We start from the raw sequence: 17400 nt of genomic DNA, 5'->3' as shown, positions 1-17400 counted from the left end.
ACTTATCAATGAATATACTTTGGGTACAAATAATTATATGTGCAATATCATATATTGTTAATTTTATGAATCTAAGGAGGAAGAAAAGAGAAGGAAGTCATTAAAGTAGTACTTGAGTTTTTGATCAGTAAAGAGAGAAGAAGAATAAAGAGTGAAAGAGAGGAAAGAGAAAAGTAAGTAGTGTATTCTTTAGAATGAGAATATTGGAAAATATAAAGATACTATTACATCATACTATTTGTGTATATTTATACTACTAAGTACATTAGCCAAGGAATACAAGTAACCAACTACTTTATAATCCAATGTATATATTCCAACATCCCCCCTCAAACTGGAATGGGTGGAACAACCATGACAGTTTGAACATAGCCAAGAAAAGGGGAATTATGATGCTGAGCTTGAGCTATCAAGTACCATGGACTGCTAAGCTGACCAACTGAACTTGCTTATGTCCACACGCATAACCATCCACCAAGACAGCAAAAAGACCAATTAAACCAGCCTTGATAAGCAACATATTCTGCCTGAACTTGCACAAAACTCTTCTGCAATGTCTCCAGAGTACCATTTATAAGTACTGAGAATGAGCCAACTTTCATTTTTTTTAGCACCCTCAATCTTGGAAATCAACCAATACCAAAATTGATCACCAATCAAACCAACCACCAATGACACAATTAGACCACCAACCAATCATTATGTAACGATGAACTCATCACCACCTTGGAATCATCAATGTCGTATTCCCCGCTCAAGCTTAGAAGGGTAGAAAACCATTCAAAGCTTGACAATGCATACACAACCAAACCACCAATGTACGCCTTAACTCCAACATCAACAATCAAACCAATCTCCAACAATATAAAAATACACTGTAGCTCCAATGTAAATGGAAAATAAGAGGAGAATGAATCTGGAAGAGAATGTGTTTGGAAGCTGAAAAAGAGAAGAAAGTGATCACAAAGGATCTGAAAATTTGACCTCTTCGGGTCTTTGAAGAAATGAGCCTCAATGGGTCTCACCAAAACTGATCACAAAGGATCACAAAACTGACCTTTTGGCCACAACAAAACTGACCACTATGGGTCTTGAAAATGACCATCTATTGGGTCTAAAAAACTTATCTCAATGGATCATAAAAGAAGGCCTCTATGGGCACAATAAAATGACCAACTATGGGTCTCAAAATTCAAAGCCTCTATGGGAAAATCAACAAGCCACTATGGGCAATCAACAATAAGAGGATATTATCAGAGAAAATATCAGAATAAAGAGAAACTAATCTCATAAGAGAAAGAATTTTCAGGAAGAAAAGAATTCAGGAACAAAATTCAGAGAAATTCAGGGAAAACAATTCAGGAAATTTCAGGAAAACTTCAACACACCAACACTGCCAACAAACAATTACCAACTGCTCCAATCTACAAAACCTCCATTAACATCCAGTAACATTGACCAACACCCAATAATCAACAATCAATCAAAATATCAACATCACACTACTTTGAAACAATCCCAAATCGGTATAATCAACCCAACAAACCATTACCAATATTCATCGTCAACATCCAACAACACAAAACATACTTCAATTCTACCTTAAATCAAGAAGAACAAAATCTCTAGAAACAACCAGAAACTTTCACCATCACCCATCAACTAACAGAGCAATATCAACATCACAAAACATATCAATCACCAATACAACTCAAACTTCAATTCAACTATCAATCAAGAACAACCCAAATCCAATATCAACAAATTCTGACTACACCTCCAATCAATCAATATGCACCAAAAAACACCAAATCACCATCATAATAAGGATTGTAAGCATGAGAATTATACCAGATTTCGCAGAAAGGCCCAAGCCAATCAAGAAACGAACCTAACTTGGTTCAATCACCACCAGAGAATTAGCCCTACCAGCAGCTCGCAACGATGACAGAGGTGGCTACGAACATCACCAACAAGAATATCGAAGAACCCAACAACGAGAACGAAGATCCCAGAACATGAAACCTAGATATTTGAGCGAAAACTTGAGCGGTCGAAATTCTTCAAATCAATCAAACTTAAGTTCGAATAACCTAAACCCAAAAAAATGATCGAAAATATTCAAGAAACACCCATATCCACCAGAATTGATCGAAAATTGTTTAAAAAACGAACAATAACGAATAAAATTGGAAGAACCCTAAAATTTGGGGAAAATCCAAGAATTGACAATTGAGTGATTTAATGTTCGAAAAACAAATTGGAATAAAAAATAGAGGAAAATAGGGCGAATTAAAACTCCTACTGCTCAATTGCGAACTTGATTTGACCGAAAATTCGAACAGAAAATTTTGAGAAAAATGTGAATTGGGGATTCACGGTTAAGCTGAAAATTGTGCGGAATTATGGAGCTAGAATTGTCTGCTCTGATACCATGTTAATTTTATGAATCTAAGGAGGAAGAAAAGAGAAGGAAGTCATTAAAGTAGTACTTGAGTTTTTGATCAGTAAAGAGAGAAGAAGAATAAAGAGTGAAAGAGAGGAAAGAGAAAAGTAAGTAGTGTATTCTTTAGAATGAGAATATTGGAAAATATAAAGATACTATTACATCATACTATTTGTGTATATTTATACTACTAAGTACATTAGCCAAGGAATACAAGTAACCAACTACTTTATAATCCAATGTATATATTCCAACATATATAGTTTCATGTAATTTGTAAATATATATATTATTATTATATTATTTACTTCATGTTGATTGAATCTACTAATAAAAAATAGTAGATTTGCTATTGTTATATCCTGATTTAAAATACTTTATACAATATAATATAATTTATATCTAATATTAACCATATTATGTTACATATAAGGGAGAATTATATAAAAAAACATAAGTTTAAGAATATTATTATCTTTGACTTACATTGTTTTTGTGAGACGTAGTTAACAGTCATAAATTATAATCCGAAATCTATAAAAAATAAAAAAAAAGAACGGTTTGTTTTATCCGGGTTGAATTTATTACTCCCTCTTCTTTTTCACCCGTGGCTTGGTTGGGTCTTAGCTTCACCCAACCCTAGCTAATCATGGTGAAGAACATCATAACAACACTTCTTAACTCTAGCATTAATCTAACAAGTTGAGAAAAACAATAAGAATAAGGAAAATTGAACATGCAACAACAATTAAACAAGATTAAGGAAGAAATTAACAATTCAAAGTAAATAAAATTATAAACCAAAGAATAAGATATAGAGGAAAGAGATTACTAATGAAGCTTCAAAGTTCAAAAATACTTGAAATCAAGAGAATAATCTTCAATTAACTATTACAATGATTGAATTTTGAGGAAAACTAAGCTAATTAAAGAGAGTTTAGAGAAACTAAGTGCCTAAGAAGACTAAAGGGATCCTTAAAATGGAAGTCAACGGTCGTATTTATACCCCAAAAATTACATCGTAAAATCAGTCAAGAAAACCGGGATTACAAAGAGGAGCGCCGCTCCTTGACATAGGAGCGTCCGCTCCTAAGGCTAGAGCGTCCGCTCTTGACTGCACAGATTTGGACAAAAAAAATGCCGGATGTCGGCTAGGAGCGAAATAGCAAATAAATGCTGGATGTCGGGTAAAAAAGAAGAGGAAAGTGAAAATCGAGTGAAGAAGAAAGAAAACAGAGGGAAATAGCAAGGATGACGTCATCTTTGTGAGTTGGTTGAAATAGTGGGAAATTTTAGTGTTTTTGAAAATATATGTGGTAAATTTCAATTAAAAAACTATATGTGGTAATTCCTAAAATAGCAATAATTGTAGGTGGTAATTGTAAAAAAAAAAAAAATCATATTATTAATAGATAAATACATCACACGTAGATAATAACACGAATGCCACCTTGCAATAGAGTGGTTGTGGGTCTTCAATTTTTTACTCTTGTACCAAGTTCAAAAGGAAATAGAGGAAGTATGTTATTAAATTTTTATTAATAGCTAAAATACATAGTACTATTTCGTTGATAGCGGGTATTAATGGGTTGCTTAATACTTTCTCTATTTTTGTATACTTGCAACACACCTTTTATCACGCTTTTCGAGGTGGTGATTAAACTAGGTAAACGAATGGATTAAGCTATGAAATTTAAACCGTAGCAACTTATCCCTTTATTCTTATAGGTCTTAAAATTTTGTAAATTAATTTATCCGTTTACTTAGTGTAATATCTTCCTTAAAATGTGTGTCGAAGGGGTGTGTTGCAAATAAATAAAAACAGAGGAAGTACAATTTATTAAGTATACATATTTTTTTCTCTTTGTTCTTGATTATTTGTACCTAAATTCTAATTTTTATTTTTAATTAAGATTGATTCATAAATAAAAAGTCATATGATGTCTACAAAGAGATTTGAATTTAATAAATACATGACAATTGAATCAAATAAAATATGTCTTTCACGATCGTTGTTGTAAATCATACATTCTTCATACCCTCTTTATAGCGTAGTGATTTACAACCTCTTTCGTCGAGGGATCTATCGATCTGTTGTAGTCGTGAAGAAAATTTTCGTTTGATTCATCTAATTATAATTGAAGGATTAACATCTTTTTCGATCCGCATAAATCTTTACCCGTGAAACAATTTGTACCATACTAAACTCAAAAAACAAAAACAAAATTAGAACAAAGCCCACCATAGGGGCACTTTCTACCCTCAAACCCACTATAGGGGTATTTAGGACCTTCAAAGAGTGTGGATTTATTAAATTCAATAACAAAAAAAATAAAGAAACTAAAGGAAAATGATCTATGAAACATTTTTTTTTAAGAACCCTAGAGAGAAAAAAAATATAGAAAGGAGACGGTTGGAATATAATTCTACTTTTTGTTTTTGTTTATTAAGTGCTTATCATCACTAAGTAGTTTTTGTTTGTAATAATTCGATTAGTTAGAAAGAGTTGCATTTTTTTTTCAAATGTAATCCAAACTCCTTCATATCTATTATCAATTTGTTTAAAGTCTTGACTATATGATAAAAATAATTGATTTTTATTTATCAATGATTGGAGTATATAGTCTGAAATTAGGGACATACAACTACAACTAAACTTTGCCGAATATGTGGTGAAACTTTTTACTCACTCATTTTTTGCCATACAGGAATAAGTGCTCTATGTAATTTCAAATTTAAACAGTTTATATGATCACTTTTTTTTTTTTTTTTTTTTTTTTTTTTTTTTTTGAGATTTTTGTCGAATTAGTAAAACGTCCAAAATTGTCTCCCCATATGAAAAATTATGGTTCCACCATTGCCTTTATAATGTGCTAAAATATCAAAAAATTATATGTGATGTATGTTAAGACTCATGTTGACTCTTATGTAGGTCAATATTCCTCAATAATACTAGCTTAATGATTTTGATCCATATCATTTTGTGGAGTTAGAGGATCTCATGCGCATATTCTTAGGTACACACTCTTGCACCTAGAAATAGGTGTAACAACAGCACAATATGAACATTAGCTTTTCAGAATGTGAACATAGGCATAAAAAATATGAACATTAGCTTTTCAGAAAGTAAACATAGGCATAAAAATGTGTGATTTTCGATTTCTTATGTGGTGACTTTGTGATTAACTTTGCTTGATTAGGTTATACTACCTCCGTCAACATTTAGTTGCAACTTTGGGGTATTATTTGAGAGATATAAAATATTCCAAAGTTGCAACTAAATGTTAACGGAGGTTGTATATGATTTTCTTAATTCTAATAAATTGAATTTTATCTGATTTTCTGCATTTTTTTTAACAGTGAACATAATCATGAAAAATATGAACATATGCATAGGTTCCCTTAAATGTGAACATTAACTTTTCAGAAAGTGAACATAGGCATAAAAAATATGAACTTATGCATTTCAGAAAGTGAACATAACATTTCAAAATATGAACGTAAGCATTGATTTTCTTAAAGTGAATATAAGCATTTAAAAGGTGAACATATAAGTAAAAAAATATGAACATAAATATTTAAGAAAGACAACATATGCATAAACAGATTTAATTAATATTTCATGAACAATACTACATATTTCCATTATGAATATTTGAAATTATATATAAAATATTATTATGAATATAATGCATTTAATTATGAACATAAAAATTTGAAGTAATAAAAAATAATATGATTATAAAACATATGCATTATAAGTATTAAATGTTCATTTTTTTTACGTGTTCATTTTTTATTATTAAATGTTCATTTTTTTTCATGTGTCATATTTTTTACTAATTGTTCATATTTTTTTTTACTGAATATTCATTTTGTAGAGCGTAGTGTTGATTTTTTTACGTTGTTACACCTATCTAAGGTGCACAAGGGTGTACCTTAGACTAATTGGATCTCATGCTTCAGCGAGTGATGTATAGAATGGGCTAAGGCCCTGTTTAGTTCGCCTTATATTTGCTTATCTAAACTTATCTGATCTAGTCTCATCTGATCTGAATGTCAAATTTGACCAAACTTTGACCTTAAATATACGATAATATATACGGAAAAAATATATCAAGTGATGTATTGTTAGATTCGTAATAATGTGTATTTTATTAATATATGATTCTCATAATTTTTTTCATTATGAAATAAAAGATATTAGTGATAAAAAACTGCACATAATACGATATTTCATCTGAACTTATTTTTTCTAAACTGATCTGATCTGAACTTATTTTTTCTGAACTGATTTGATCTGAACTTATTTTTTCTGATCTGATCTGAACTTATTTTTTCTGAAATAAGTAAAAATACGGTGAACTAAACAAGGCCTAAATTTTTTTATGTTTATTTTTAAAGTAGCAACTATTTTAATTAGAAAATTTCGGGTGCTGGTCCATCATAAATAAGGTTGATGCACTACTCTTCTCACGTGTCATATACTTCCTCCGTTTCCTTTTAGTTGACACGTTTTTTTAGTTACGTTTGCCATTGCACAATTTAAATTATTAATATCTTTGAATACCGATAAGCAAAAAATTATAAAAAGTTGATATTATGAAAATATACATTGTAACGAATCTAACTAGATCCCACTTGACTATATTTTTCCTCAAAGGGAGGTATGTGAATAGTGCTAAAGTCAAAACGTGTCAACTAATAAAAAACGGAGGTAGTACCTTATTTTTTTTTTTTATGATTGGTTTAAATTTTAAAATGGAAAAATTGAAAAGAATAATCTCACCTTTAACACATCTTCTCAAAATAATCTCATCTTTGCGTATTCCATAAATAATTCCACCTTTATATCTCATATTCTCAAAATGAGCCTTTGATTGGTTTATAAAATTAGAAACCTGTTTTAGAGGGTGACTTAACACGCATCACCTTCTAATTGGTCATATTTTTAAATAATTACAAAAAAAAAAAAAAAAAAAAAAAAAAAAAAAAAAAAAAAAAAAAAAAAAAAACCCTCCTACCTCCCTCACTCCTTCAATGGCAGATATCCATGACCACCACCACCAAACCTCCATACTACCATTACACCCACCAGATTTCACCTCGAACTCCCAACCTTTCCCCCATGAAACACCCTAATTCTCTCTCTTTTTCCCCAACCCTTGAGTTGCCCTTGCCTGAATGGTTTATAAAGATGGGATTGTTTTTGGAATGCGCAAATGTGGGATTATTTTGTGAAGATGTATCAAATGTGGGATTATTCTTTTCAATTTTTCCTTTTAAAATTAGCGAGTTGCTTTACAATATTCGTGTCACGCTCATGTTAAATTTTGAAAATGATGTTTATGTACGATCCTTGGCCCACTAACGAGCTGGGCAAAGCCATGATCAGCTCTACTCAAAATAGAAGTATCTAACTAAGCTAGTGTACACCAATCGGGGTGTTATATTGAAAGTTGCGTAACGCCAATATGATTACAACATTACCATCCAAAAGGAAATCAAAACAAAAGGATTATGCCAGGAAGTTCTGCAATTTTGCTGTAAATGAGATTTTTCATACAAATATCAGTCAGTAATACAAGAAAAAAAAAAAGATATATATGATACATTTGCTTCAAAAAAAAATTAATAAAAATAGATTTCCAAATAAAAATGGGATAAAAAAAACCTATGACCTAAAACTTTTCTGATATCAAGCAAGAATAGGGGTAAGAAAGGGGGGATTCCAGGGGAATTTATTTGTCACTGATAAAGTTTCTGCTATTTTAATTGTTTCTGTTTTCCATTGCTCCAATAAATAATCATATAGCAAACCCTATAATAATCTTTTACTATAAAAATTTGATAATCATGAATTTTATCGACTTCGACTTGGCATGGATCTGTCCTTCAAGAAATGATTGAAAAGTATAAAAGCTTGTCGCGGTCTATGAAGTGGTACTTCATGTCCTGCTCCTGTTATTGTCACATATGTTAAACCCTTGTATTCTTGGCTCCATCCACCAACCTATAAATAACACAAGATTAACAAGTCCATGTTAATTTACGATGTCAGACAGACATGAAATCAAATTCCATCTATATAACTGTCCATGATGGCTGTCAAAGGACTCAAGTTTTTGACTAACATTTGAAAAGATTGCAATGCTTATCTCATTGATTTGTAAGGAAGTGTATAAGTGTATAGCTCAAGTGTGTTATGAACTACTAAGTACTAGTTTATCTAATACTTCGTGTGTTAGTTGAATATTACTTTCTCGTTTATGGTACTTACCCTTCCATTGTCGTACCAAGGTGACCAATTGTTCACAGTAGGGAGTCTCAGTGCATCGATAGAATATCGAGTTGCTGTTATAGGCACTACAGCATCAGTGTCTCCGCTGCACAAATTAGAACACGGAAGGTAAGCAAAGAAATGAGCACATAAGAATTGATGAAATGAGCACATAAGAATTAATTACAGAGAAACAGAACAGGATTGCAGCAAAAAATACCTGAATACCCATATTTTCAAGCCTGCTGCTATGAGTTCTCGATAAATTGGAAGCATCGATTGTGGAGAGTCAGACCAGTAAGTTCCAACTATGTCACTGAAAATGTTAAGCTTTGATTAGCAATGCTGCATATAATCTGAACTACTGTCAAAAATATTAACACGAAAAAAAAAATGAGTTCTTACCTGCAAGTACTCCATGGATAAGGCAATTTGGTCACATTAGCATGCATAGCGAGTTGAACTTCAGGAAGATTAAAGTACTGGTTTGAGTACCTCTCGGTGCATGGATCGTATGCTCTAGTCATCCAAGGCTGATGAAATAAAGAAAACAACATTAAGTACAAGCAACCCTGTAACATGACTTTTTTTTTTTTTTTCTTAAGGGGATTGTAACAGGTAAGTTATAAACTACAAAACTGCTGAATTGACATTGTTATAGATAATTCTGCAGTAGTACTGGATTCATATATATATATGCAGACATTCAATAAAAGTATTAAAGATAGAAATTCAGTTCAATTTGGACTAAAACAGATACCCCATTGACTGTGAGTAAGTGCTTTCAAATCATACTTGATTATAAATCTACACCTGATATAACTAGTTTGCATTCGATTATCCGATTTTTTAATCTGAATTACATGGTCCTACCCGAACAGAACCAGATCTAATCGACGACTCTAATTTGACCCGAACTAAAATTGACCTTAAAATTAATAAGACCAAACATGATCCAACCTGAATTACTGAATACACCTAAGCCGAAATGAATGACTTGTCACCCCATTTGCCACCTCAATCTACACTACCACATGTATGTTTGTCTAAGGTGAAGTGGGTGACACACATTTAGGGGATAAAAAGGAGATTACAGGGACCCAATCAATCAAATGTTAAAGTCATACAAGTTTGGTATAGGAAAGACTTAACAAAAAGGACCTAAAGAGTAAAGACCCTTCAAAAATATGATGCAGCCAACAAATATTGACTGTCTTCAATTAAAACAGCTGGAAAACATGCTACTTAGGAAGCTAATGGGACCTTCAAACCATAACTTCTATGAGCTTCTACAACTTTACTTTCCCTTAATACTGATATTACTAAGAAAACAATATGACAGTAACAAACATCAATCAAGGAGCAGTTCAAATCACTCGAAAATTCGAAGATTTCATACAGATAATGCACTGATATCCCCTTGGAAAACAAACATACAAGTCAGTAACATTCTATCAAGAAATGCAGCTTAGTCACTTACATAACGGCCCCTTAGGCTGCGCTTCATTGAGGCAGTTGAGTTGCAAGGACGAGTATAGATACTGTATGGATCGATGTTTCCAAACTCGGAATCAGCCATTTCCAGAGCTGTGTTGCATAGAATACTAGGATGCTGAGATGATCCAGCCAAACAAGCAGTTTTAAGGCTCTTGTAGGTTGAATCTGAAATTAAGCCATGTGTCCACCAGTACTCAAATGTACCAATGTAATCATAATAATCATCTGTAACTGCATTTCCCACCTGAAACACACAATAATGTTTAAGAACATAATTCAGAAAAAATGAAAAAAATAAAATAAAATATGCTCCACTTTTCTGCATTGAGACCATCTTCCTTCGTCTCTAAAAGTTCTTGTTTTGTCACCGTCAAAACATGAATTAACTTTAAGAGACGAAGGGAGTACTATTTACCAGAAAACAAAGCAAAATATAACAAAAATGCATGTACCATAAATCCCTTGAAGTTTATTTCTGGCTTTGCAATTCCTTTGTTTCTTCTGTAAATAAGTTGAGACAATTGAGGAACATAATGCCCTGAAACAAAATGCAAGAAAATGATCAGAAACTTTATCATTAATGTGATTAATTATCATATCATAAAGATTAATTAGCATAATTAAGGATCATAATGAAGATTAGTACCTGCATAACTTTCTCCAGCAATGTAGAATTCTCTGTGCTTGTACTGAGGGAACCTATTGAACCATTTAACAAGAAATTTATAGGCATCTTTAGCTGCACAATTTAAACCAAAAAAAAAGATTATAAGCTATACAATCTATAATTTTACTTTATCAAGATATAAAAGTACATTATTCACATAATACAGGTACAATTGTAGTAATCTAAATGAGAAGCACCTACTACTCTAAAGTCTAATTTTTGACTTCAAAATTAGAAAAGTTAAAGGATTTAAAAAACCCTTTTAAATCCAAAATTCCGTGTTGGTATCATTGCCAGTTTTCACTTTTTATTAATGTGATTACAAAAGTTGTACAGTATGAACTAAAATTTAGTTATACTAGTCATATCAATATATCATTAAACTTTTACACACTTTTCAACATTTTGTTTTTATTATTTTTATAAATAATAAAAACTCGAAACTCGCAATAAAAAAAACAATAACGAACAAGCCCTTAGCAATCGAGTAACAGAATTAGGAAGTCGAGCACCCAATAATTACCTGTCCTGCTATCACCAAGAGCATACAAATCAGATGATCTATTTGAGTATGAAAACCCAACACCAACTGGAGACTCGAGAAATAGCAAATTTGCCTCTGCTCAACACATTAAAAAAAATCCAATTCATATTATACACTAAACCAATGTCATAAAACAACATTACATTAACCAAAAAAATGCTAAAAGTATACCTTTATTCCAAGAATATTTATTCAAATAAAGACTTTTTCCATCATTTTTAATATGAAATGGACCAATCTCTTCTGCAGCACCATAAGCAACTGATGAACAACCAGGACCACCATTAAGCCATAATAACAATGGTTTTGACTCTGGATTTGAAGGTGATTCAGTTAACCAATAAAACAATGCTTTACCAGCTGATTTATCTACTGTTACATAACCAGAATATTGAGCAAAATTCACATTTTCTGGTTGTCCTGGTAACCATGTTATTCTATCTTTCTCTTGATTTGCTAATGTAGCAGAAAAAATACCCAGAAAAACCAAGAAAAAACACCCAAACTTGGTATTTTCCATGATTTTAATCAAATCTGAAAAAAAAAAAATTGAATGATGACCCAGAAAAATTCTCAGAAAAATAAGTTCTGGGTATCCAGAACTTTTGAGAATGGTGTTATAGAGGATGAGATTTGCTCATAGAATGAATTGTAGTTGGTTTAGAGAAATGGAAAATGAAGTTTATATTATTATACTTTATATTATATAGTACTAGTGAGCACGTTAATTGATCAACAGTAGGGAAAGAACAAAAAAGACTACAGCACAGTAATTGGATTAATCCCTATATTTATTTATTTTTTTAATTTTTCTGGGATTGCAATGAATTTTGTCAACTGGTGGCTGTGAGTCTGTGACTGAGAGTGGAGAGGAGGATGGAGGAGAGAGAAAATGTGAGTGAAATTACTAACTCCCATCAACCAACCAATCAGTCATATAAAAAGAAAAAAAAAATCTTGGTCATATAAATGCAAACTCAAATTTTATAAATCTTAAAATTTTAAAAAAAAATTTTAAAAAAAATTAAAAAAAAAAAAGCTTGAATGGATTAATCAAGATACATATACAATGGATTGATCAAGAGTTCAAGGCACATACATTGTTAGGTTGCAAATTTACAATTGGATGGTTCGGCTAAGCTTACATTCGTGATTCGTATGAAATTATGTGCATAGACTTATATAGTCAGATTGGTTGTTCGGCCAACTTACATTCGTGATTCTTGTGAATGTTGTGACATAACGGATAGTTTAATTTGATTATTCAAATTAAGATATTTATTAATTTCTCTAATTAATTCAATTGACACATTTTCGTGCTTGTTATTAGACCACGTTACTAAAATAGTCAAAGCATAGGAGGTAGTGAATATATTGTTAAAGTCAAAATGCATCAACTAATCATGATAATGTTATCTAATATCATAAAGCAGACACATTAGTCTTCAAGTCAAGTAAATTTTGATTCGGGTTTATCAATCGCGCATTTGGATAGAGGAATTCAAATACAGATTGATAATTCAAATCGTATAATTAGGTATCAAAAGATTTTTATTTTATATGTTCGACTAAATTATTGATAATTTATCTTTAAGGTATTACTGTGTCTGTGTGCGCCCATAAACACACATTAATGTTAGAAAATCTTAAGATGTATCACAAATTATTGATTTACCAAAAAGGTAGTGACATCAAATAATAAAGAGATAAAAATAAGCCCTAACAATAAGGGGACATAGAGAGAAAGAGACGGAGAAAGAGGTTACTGAATTAGGATTAATTCTTTGGTATTTATGTTAAATGTACTTTATAGTATTAAAAAAAATGCATTTAATAAATGATATGTTAGCTTCACATGATTATTATGATGAGTTGTGATTGGTGTGAAAACGATATATAGCCCCAAATTTTATAAATATAATAATAAATGTGTAGGGGGCTTGAAGCAATAATGTACAATGCAACTTTCTTAGCTGCTACAAAATTTTTGGTTTGTTTTGGGGTGTATTAGACTGAACAGGTAGAACATGCACATGGAGTGGTTGATTTAAGAACATAAGATGATAAGAGGTACCAATTTGCCAATATGTGGTGACGGTGATCCAATGTCTTATTTCATCTAAGAATAACATTTTTAATTGTTTACGCTGTATGTCGATCTCATGATATGGTAAAAACTTTTGAGTTTCGTTTTTTAAGATGTCATCCAATAAAATTATCCCACAAATATCATATTATATTATGTTATATCACTAATAAATAAAGCCGGTCTCGTAATCAAGCCACGAGACAGCTAACACTTGACATTAAAGTGTTTCGCCAGGTGTCGAACCACGTAGGCGACAAACAGGTATTATTATGACACATATAATGCTAAGGGTCTGTTCATATTTACTTATTTTCAGTTCAGTTTAGTTCAGCTCCAATCAGTTCAGTTTAGTTCAGTTCAGCTCCAATCAGTTCAGTTCAGTTCAGTTCAACTCTTAATTTCCCTCTCTCATAAAATATTCATTTCAGCTTAGTTCAGCTTAGTTCAGTTCAATTCAGTTCATTTCAGATCCAATCAGTTCAGTTCAGCTCCAATTCAGTTCAGTTCAGTAAATATGAACAGGCCCTAAGTTTGTGAATTGAATTTCGATTAGTTTTTTATGATAAAAATGTTATGTAGAGTTTTATTATCAATATACTTTTAATATTTCATACATACAAAATTAATCATAACTTTAAATAAATACGGAGTAATAGTAAGGGTAACACTATTACTCTGCCCTCCTAGCTTGTTTCCATTCCCTTACATTTACTAATTTGCTACCGAACACCCCATTACTCTCAGTCCTCAGATTTCCTTCTCGACTGTAACCAAAACAGATCATATATCTCCCTAGCTCGTTTGTCCATCAGTAACGCGTACGACGACTGCAGCTGCTGGAATGCCGCAGTCCTAGCAGCAATATCATCATTAGCTTGAACGTTATTACTACTGCAATCAGAGTTTCCTTTTCTTTTCCTCATGATTGTATCAGGATGTAATTCTAGAGCTTTTTTTCGATAAGCTGTCTTGATCTCTGCTTGGGTTAATTTCGTGCAGTCGAATTCCACAGATGACAAACCAAGTACACTATAATGATCAAGATCCATCTTCAGTTAGAATTATTCAAATTTGGTATTATGATTAACGCTTTGCTAATATATATATAGAAGATTTTCACCAAAAAAAATAAAAAATAAAAAATAAAATAAAATAAAATAATAGAAGATATATATATATATATATATATATATAGAAGATAGCCAGATTGTAGAGATATCCAAGGTTTTTACCTTGGCTAGGACTTCTAAAGGCGGCAGAATTTTTAATTTTTTTAGAAATTTTTTTTTCCTTATTTAAATTCCGTTATTTATTTATTTAAAAAATAGTACTCCATAAAATATTCAGATAATTACAAATAAAATATGTAGTTTGATCATTTATAAAGAATGATTTTGATCCTAAACACGGAATTATTTTTTTTTTTTTTTTGAATTTTTTTTTAAATGTCTTTGTTTGAGACCTTGGGGATAAAATTTGATAAAACCAAATGAAGCCGTGCACGGTTTGTTAGTATTTTTTAAAAAAAAAAATATTTTTCATGTGATTAAAATTGTTATTATATTAGTTTTAAAATATTAGAGATTTTAAAGTTTAAATTAATTAAATACAAAATATTAAAAGATAATATTTTGTATTTAATTAGTTTAACTTAAAAATCTCATTTGCCAATTTTGCTTAGGTGACATTTGAATTATCTAATTCTATAAGAAAATAATAATCTCTTATTTGATTGGCTACAACTTAAATTTATAATCCTACGTGACACGCTAAGAAAATTAAATCCTACGTGGCTTTTTAAAAACTCGGGAAAAAACTCCCCTTTTGTTATGAAAAATCTAATATATATATATATATATATGGAATTTTTCCCGGAGATTTTAGAGAGCCACGTAGGATTTTGTTATTTAAAAAAAAAAAATAGAGCGCCACATATTTATGTGTGCCATGTAGGATGAAATAAAAACAATAAAATGAAAAATTAAAATGATCCTACTAAAGTACTAAGCTAATAATTTATCTAATTATTTCAAATAAAATATGTTAATCCTTTAAAAATTTATTAATTATACCCTAAATTTATTAATTCTACCCTACCATTATCTTATGGTTCAAAGAACTATACAAAAAAAATAAAAAATTAAAATTATCATACTAATCTAATTATTTCAAATAAAATATGTTAATCCTATTAACAAGTTTCACGAGCTTTCAAAAAAGTGATATTAAAAAAAACATAATTACAAAAAATCATAATATATGATTATTGTTATCCCAAATATCCAAAATCACGTAAATATAGTATGTATAAAAACAAAAAATAAATAAAAAAAATTATTTATATAGATAACAACTAAAAAAATGATAAAATTTTATATTAACAAGATAAATTACCATGGCATATTCATGTGATTGGTGTCGTTAATAAAAACAACATCGATTTGGATAACAATTAAAAAGGATTTTATAAAGAATGATAAAATTTATGTGGGGAAGATATGATGTATTGTATTTCCTTATAAATAGGCCTTAATTTAATTCACAATACATAGAAAAATATTAATTGTTTATTTTCATAGTCGGAGATCCCAAGATTTATGGCTACACAAAGTGAAATTAAATTTATAATACCTTCGAGGATGCGATGGTAAACAAAGATACAACTAAGGTTGGAGATGGAAAAAAAATCAATCTTGGAATAAGATAATCCTGTCAGTGTCTGATAGAGTATAAAACATATTCATGGGCCTCAACCATCAGCTTAAGCTTAAGCTGATGGTTGAGTTGGTCCTCTAACATGGTATCGGAGCCAGCGTTTTTTTAATTTTATAATATTTATTAATATAATAATAATAATAATAATAATAATAATAATAATAATAATAATAATAATAATAATAATAATAATAATAATAATAATAATAAATGTCTTTTAGTTTATGATTTTATCAATTTTTAATAATAATAATTATTATATAATAAGACACAAATCTAAAATAATATTAAAAATAAAGCCGTGCAAAGCACGGGCTTCACACCTAGTATCTAAATATGGATGACTATTATCCCATGTACTATCTAGAATAATCTAGAGTTGGGCATTTGGTCTTCTCCGTTGATGGAACCCTAGGTAATGTACATGTATATATATATCCCGTCCTAGGTAATGTGTTCCATATTTAACACATTATAATTTGATATGTATATGTTTGATTTTTATGAGATCTAATTTTGAATATTTTTTATATATAGTGAAAATGTCAAACCTTGTCAAGCTTGAATTTGTGGCCCTTGATATTACTGGAAAGAACTATTTGTCATGGGTGTTAGATGCTGAAATACACCTAGATGCTAAAGGGCTTGGTGAAACAATTAAAGAGGCTAATGAGGCAACACCTCAAGATAAGGCTAAGGCCATGATATTCCTTCGTCATCACCTCTATGAAGGACTTAAAAATGAATATTTAACTGTGAAAGATCCATAAATCCTTTGGAGTAATCTAAAGGAAAGGTATGACCACCAAAAAACAGTGATACTCCCTATAGCTCGTTATGAATGGTTGAATTTGAGATTGCAAGATTTTAAATATGTTAGTGAATATAACTCAGCTATGTTTAAAATAACTTCTAAATTGAAATTATGTGGAGAAAATATTACTGATGCAGAAATGCTTGAAAAGACATACTCCACCTTCCATGCAAATAATATTGTCCGAGAAAAAGGTTTTAAAAAATATTCTGAATTAATATCTTGTCTTCTTGTGGCTGAGCAAAATAACGAGTTGTTAATGAAAAATCATGAAAAGTGATACCAATATATGTTACCGTTGTGGAAGAAAAGGTCATTGGTTGAAGATGGTGAAGGTGATTTTGATGA

At 30.6% G+C, this 17400-nt stretch overlaps 1 protein-coding gene across 1 annotated transcript; it reads right to left on the bottom strand.

Annotated features, from left to right (window-relative positions):
* Positions 1-7964: 7964 nt before the first annotated feature.
* Positions 7965-12343, bottom strand: LOC145641944 (serine carboxypeptidase-like 27). Its single transcript, XM_081692977.1, has 9 exons — positions 11606-12343; positions 11414-11509; positions 10870-10962; positions 10676-10761; positions 10207-10467; positions 9132-9259; positions 8947-9042; positions 8727-8832; positions 7965-8459 (listed from the first exon to the last, which is right to left on the bottom strand). The coding sequence occupies exons 1-9, from the start codon at positions 11952-11954 to the stop codon at positions 8310-8312; spliced, it is 1365 nt and encodes a 454-aa protein (XP_081549103.1). The 5' UTR covers positions 11955-12343; the 3' UTR covers positions 7965-8309.
* Positions 12344-17400: the final 5057 nt, after the last annotated feature.

The sequence above is a fragment of the Chenopodium album genome, chromosome 8 (genome assembly GCF_948465745.1).
Source record: "Chenopodium album chromosome 8, dcCheAlbu1.1, whole genome shotgun sequence".
NCBI lineage: Eukaryota > Viridiplantae > Streptophyta > Magnoliopsida > Caryophyllales > Amaranthaceae > Chenopodium > Chenopodium album.
This window is presented reverse-complemented; position numbering and strand designations above follow the sequence as displayed.